This window comes from Phaseolus vulgaris, chromosome 1 (assembly GCF_051622355.1).
Source record: "Phaseolus vulgaris cultivar YP4 chromosome 1, ASM5162235v1, whole genome shotgun sequence".
In the NCBI taxonomy this organism is placed as follows: Eukaryota; Viridiplantae; Streptophyta; class Magnoliopsida; order Fabales; family Fabaceae; genus Phaseolus; species Phaseolus vulgaris.
Genome location: NC_143498.1, coordinates 39,034,937 through 39,039,851, shown reverse-complemented (window position 1 = coordinate 39,039,851; position 4,915 = coordinate 39,034,937). Strand labels below are relative to the sequence as shown.

At 36.7% G+C, this 4,915-nt stretch overlaps 1 protein-coding gene across 1 annotated transcript; it reads left to right on the top strand.

Moving 5' to 3' along the window:
- Positions 1 to 1,279: 1,279 nt before the first annotated feature.
- LOC137813993 (putative calcium-binding protein CML35) lies at positions 1,280 to 2,206 on the top strand. The gene has a single exon (XM_068616506.1). The coding sequence runs from the start codon at positions 1,465 to 1,467 to the stop codon at positions 2,110 to 2,112; it is 648 nt and encodes a 215-aa protein (XP_068472607.1). The 5' UTR covers positions 1,280 to 1,464; the 3' UTR covers positions 2,113 to 2,206.
- Positions 2,207 to 4,915: the final 2,709 nt, after the last annotated feature.

Genomic DNA, 4,915 nt, shown 5'->3' with positions numbered 1-4,915 from the left:
TTACGCATTTTGATAATATTTATCAAAATTATCCATTCTTGTAACTTTAATGTAAAATTGTACTATTTTAATAAAAAATTTAACATAGAAAAACCTATACTTAAAAAGGTTAAATTAAGACTTCTTAAAATTACTTGTAAAAACATTTAAGTATGATAATTACGTAGTAACATAAGTAAGTAGATATAAATTTAGATATATAATAGTTTTTAAAAATAATTCTACAAAATTATCTAAATATAATTTATTATATGTATATATACTATGTTTTAAAATTCTTATATAAAAGGAAATTTTGTATATATTTAAACTATTTTAATTTGTAATAAATTATAATATAATAAATATGTAGACATTATCACGTACGGTAATTTGTTTTATTCCAATATCTACAATATCATTATAATTTGAATAAAAAGAAAAGAAAGAATGGGAAAAACTGTGTAAAGAAAGTAAAGTTTTTATTTTCCTTTTCTTGAATAAAATGAAATACATTCCCCCAGTTTTATAAAGTAGTTTCTCCCAGCAGTGGTGAAAAGTGGAAGATTCATGGGATGGAAGTGTCCCTTTTACAATAAGAAAGCAACTTTCCCTAAATTGTTCTGACTTTTGATTACCCCAAGCTAAAAGCAACCTAATAGAGGTAGCAATACTCAACCCACACATATGCACCATTTCATTTTCATACAAACCTTACCCACACAAAAACAAATATTAGTGCTATGCTATATCTCTTCTCACTCTTCTATACTAATTCTTTTCTTCATCATAATTATTAACACATTTCAAATGTTTAAATTATCATTATCAGTATTTAATTTTCTTAATAAATTGCATGTTACTAAAAAAAGAATATTATTATTATTATTGCTTATATTATTAAATTAAAAGTAATTTGAACAAAGTAAATAGATTGATTGCATTCCTTAATCAAAACACTGTCCTCAATAATAAAAAAATTAAATTTTAAAAAAGAAAATGATGATTTATCTTTTTTTACGTGAAGCACATAATTAAATAAATTCAATTATTTTTAAAAAATCAATTCAAAATTAAAAAAATAGTTAATTAAAGTAAAATAATATTCCATTTATTTAAATTAATTTTGAGTTTACATGGAGTATTAAATTTGGTGTCCCTTCAACTGATTTTAGACATATTTATGAAGAGTGGGTGAAAAAAGCGTTGATGTAGTAGCATAGTAGAGTAAGATATTATGATTAAAAGATTTAGTTAAGAAATATAAATAGGTAGGTTCGTTTAAAATGACAGCATGATTTGTAGGAAACTTCGTGGAAGGTACCCAAGAGTGAGGAATGGCCCTCCCATGGCGCCTCCATTTAATCCCACCACCTTCCACTCTCTTTCCCTGCAACCTCCACCCTTTACTTTTCTCATTCTCTTTCTCTCTCACATTCCTCCACTTCTCTTCTTCTTCCTTCTTTTCTTCACCCACCACCAAACATGAAGCTCATTAGCATCAACCCCAAAAACCTCAAACTCAGCCCCAAACACTTCTTCCGCTCCAAAAAGGAACGATCTTTATCCCGATCCGACCCACCCTCTTTCGGATCCTCTTCCTCCTCCGATGACTCCACCCACAAGCCCGCCGCACCCAGCGCCGCAGGCTCTCTCACTCCCACTAGCGTTCTCCCCGGCGTATCCGGTGACTGGTCCGACGTCACAGTAGACGTCCGGTGGGACCTCGCCCAGGCCTTCCGGCTAATCGACCGAGACAACGATGGAGTCGTTTCGCGCCAGGACCTAGAGGCGGTCCTCACGCGCCTCGGCGCGTCCGACGTCGCGCTCATGCTCAGCGAGGTCGAAGGAGGCGCCGGCGGCTGCATCACCGTGGAGGCCCTCATGAACCACATCGGGTCGGGTCCGGAGTCCGGGTCGGATCCGGAGGAGCTTAAGGAGGCCTTTGCGGTGTTCGACACGGATCGTGACGGGAGGATCTCGGCGGAGGAGTTGCTCCGGGTGTTCAGAGCGATCGGCGACGAGCGGTGCACGTTAGAGGAGTGCCGGCGCATGATAGAGGGTGTGGACAGGAACGGGGACGGATTCGTGTGCTTCGAGGACTTCTCTCGTATGATGGAACTGCATCGGTGATGGTTGAGATTGTGATGATGATCATGATAATGTTATGAACGAAAAAAAAGTGAAAATATATATAAGAACGAAGGCAACTTCTTCATTTTTTAAACCCGTTATTTGTGATTGTTGGAATTATTATTTGGTTGTATAATTAATAATTAATTTAAGGGAAAAGTGCGATCCACTCAAAAGAGTTTAATGGGGATATCTACAATAAGTGGTTTAAGGTGGTCAAGTTCTTGAACTTGTGAAATAATATATGGCACATTGATCGGATACCCGCAACATATACCTTAACTAGTGTGGAATGGAATAATGTTTCTTTCTGTAGCGGTAGGGACGACACTCTTTCTTTCTATAGCGGTAGGGACGACACGATTCAGATAACGTCTCGGGTCAGGGCATTCATCACACTATACATTTAATTAAGATTAAGTAGAGACCCAATTCTTTAATTTGTTTGATTAAAATAATATAAATAACATAAATTTTCAAGAAAATAATATAAATAAAGAATAAATTTCAAGAATTAAGTATGTATTATACACCGTACTTAGAATATAGAGTACTAAATATTATATTTGAATTGAGTAATAAATATTATATTTGAATTGAGCATCGAAGTGTCTTATGCACGTATCATCTTAGTCTAAATTTTGTGAATGTCGATGAGTGGAACTAGTAGAGAAATATGGAGAGGAACTGAAGTGCAAACTGATAGACTGATCGAGAAAAATCAAAATAGTAGTTTCAATCATTCTCTATGTCCCGTATAAGAACAATTGACGTCCATCGTGGAGTCGAGAGAATTCGTGTGAAGAAAAAAGTTAATGGTATCAACTCGAAGCATGGCTAGCGAAAGGATGTCTGAAGCTGATTATATGGCATTGTTGATGTCTCTGCAAAAAGAGATGACAGAGATGAAGGGAATGAATGAGGAGGTCACCCAGAAGAATGAGGATGAGACATCAACAATGCCTAGCTCTTCGAAAGGAGAACGAAGAGATGAGAAGGAAGCTCGAGGAGGGGGGACTGTTTGTTGGACCGACCAATTTTGTCAACAGGTCCTTCGCCACCCCAACTGATATGATTCCAATAGCAAGATATAGATGATTCTTTGACATTTTATGGAATCAACTTGAGCTGGAATATGATTAGGCACTTTTCTAGAATTGGATCAATGTTCTATCATTCAAGAACTCACCAAAACTTAAGTAACCAAGCTAAAACTCATATGGAAGTCCATTTCTTGCCAATTGAACCGATTAAAATGCTTAACAATTGAAAAACACCGAACAAAATCAAGAAAGAAGGAAGATGAACCGATTAAACTCAGCAAGCAAGAAGATGAACCGAACAAAACATGAATTAAAGCTAAAGCACCGAATAGAATTGCAAGAAAGGAACCTAAGACATGTTTAAGAGTTCATATGAGCACGGAAATGGAAGAAATAGATGGAAAAGAGAGAAGACTTATGTGGTTGAAGAACTTGGTTGATGAACACGTCACTTGAAGTGTGAATGCTCCAAGATAAGTGTGAATTGCCGCCACTTGAGGAACCAAGGCACTCAAGATGAGACTAGGAAGAGGAGAAGGCAAGTTCTCACTACACTCAATCACCAATTTGGGAGAGTTTCATTACTTCAAAAATCAATTCCATTATTTGAAGGACCCAAGCCCTCCTTTTATAGGAGTAAGGGCCGGTCATGAGGCTACAAAGCTTGTACCACAAGCTAACCAAAAGTCCCCTTTCACTCACTTCTAACGCCTATAGTGAGTCATGATGGGTCACCTTCTAGAAAATTCTAAACTAAAGCCTAAAGATGCTTTACAAAAGAGGTATATAATGTTTCCCTCTAAGCACCTTCCTAAAAACTATATATTTAAACATTCTACAAAAGACACTATAAAAAGAGAAAACAACACTACTTCCCAATTCTTTAAACTTGCTCCTTGTAAGCCTTTGAGATAGGCTAATGTCTTCTTGAGCCTCTTCAACTTCGGCCTCTATCTCCTCTTGATCTTGATCTTCAGCCTCTACCTCTTCTTGATCTTGATCTCCATCATACTCCCCGAGTTGGAGAGAATTTGACCACGAATTCTGGAGACCTACATAAAAAGGAGTAAGATCACTAATATTAAATGTATGACTACCAAGGTATGTATCAGGCATATCTAACTCATAAGAATTATCATTAATCCTCTTTAGGACTTGGAAAGGTCCATCACCACGAGGCATTAGTTTGGACTTCCTTTGAGTAGGAAAACGATCTTTCCTGAAGCCAAACCCAATCACCTTCATCAAATAACAATGCTTTTCTCCTTTTGTTGGCAATTTCAGCATGCTTGCCAACCTTCTTCTCAATTCTCAACTTGATGTCTTTATGCAAATTTTTCACAAAAGAAGCCTTTTCATCCCCATCTTTGCACAAGACATCATCAAGTATGGGAATAGGAAGAAGATCAAGAGGTGTTAAGGGATTAAACCCATAGACAACCTCAAAAGGAGAATGTGAGGTGGTAGAATTTACTACACGATTATAAGCAAATTCAACATGTGGTAGTAAATTCTCCCAAACTCTAGGATTCCCGAAAATAAAGCATCTCAACATTTGTCCCAAAGTTCTATTTACCACTTCGGTTTGACCATCGGTTTGTGGGTGACAAGTGGTAGAAAATAAAAGTTTAGTACCAAGCTTACCCCACAAGGTCTTCCAAAAGTGACTCAAGAACTTGGAATCTCTATCGGACACAATAGTTCTAGGAATACCATGTAAACGACCACTTCTTGAAAGAAGAGGTTTGCAATATGACATG

Bases quoted from the DNA above. Each gene is read 5' to 3' on its own strand.
- LOC137813993 (XM_068616506.1), top strand. From the start codon at position 1,465: ATGAAGCTCATTAGCATCAACCCCAAAAACCTCAAACTCAGCCCCAAA.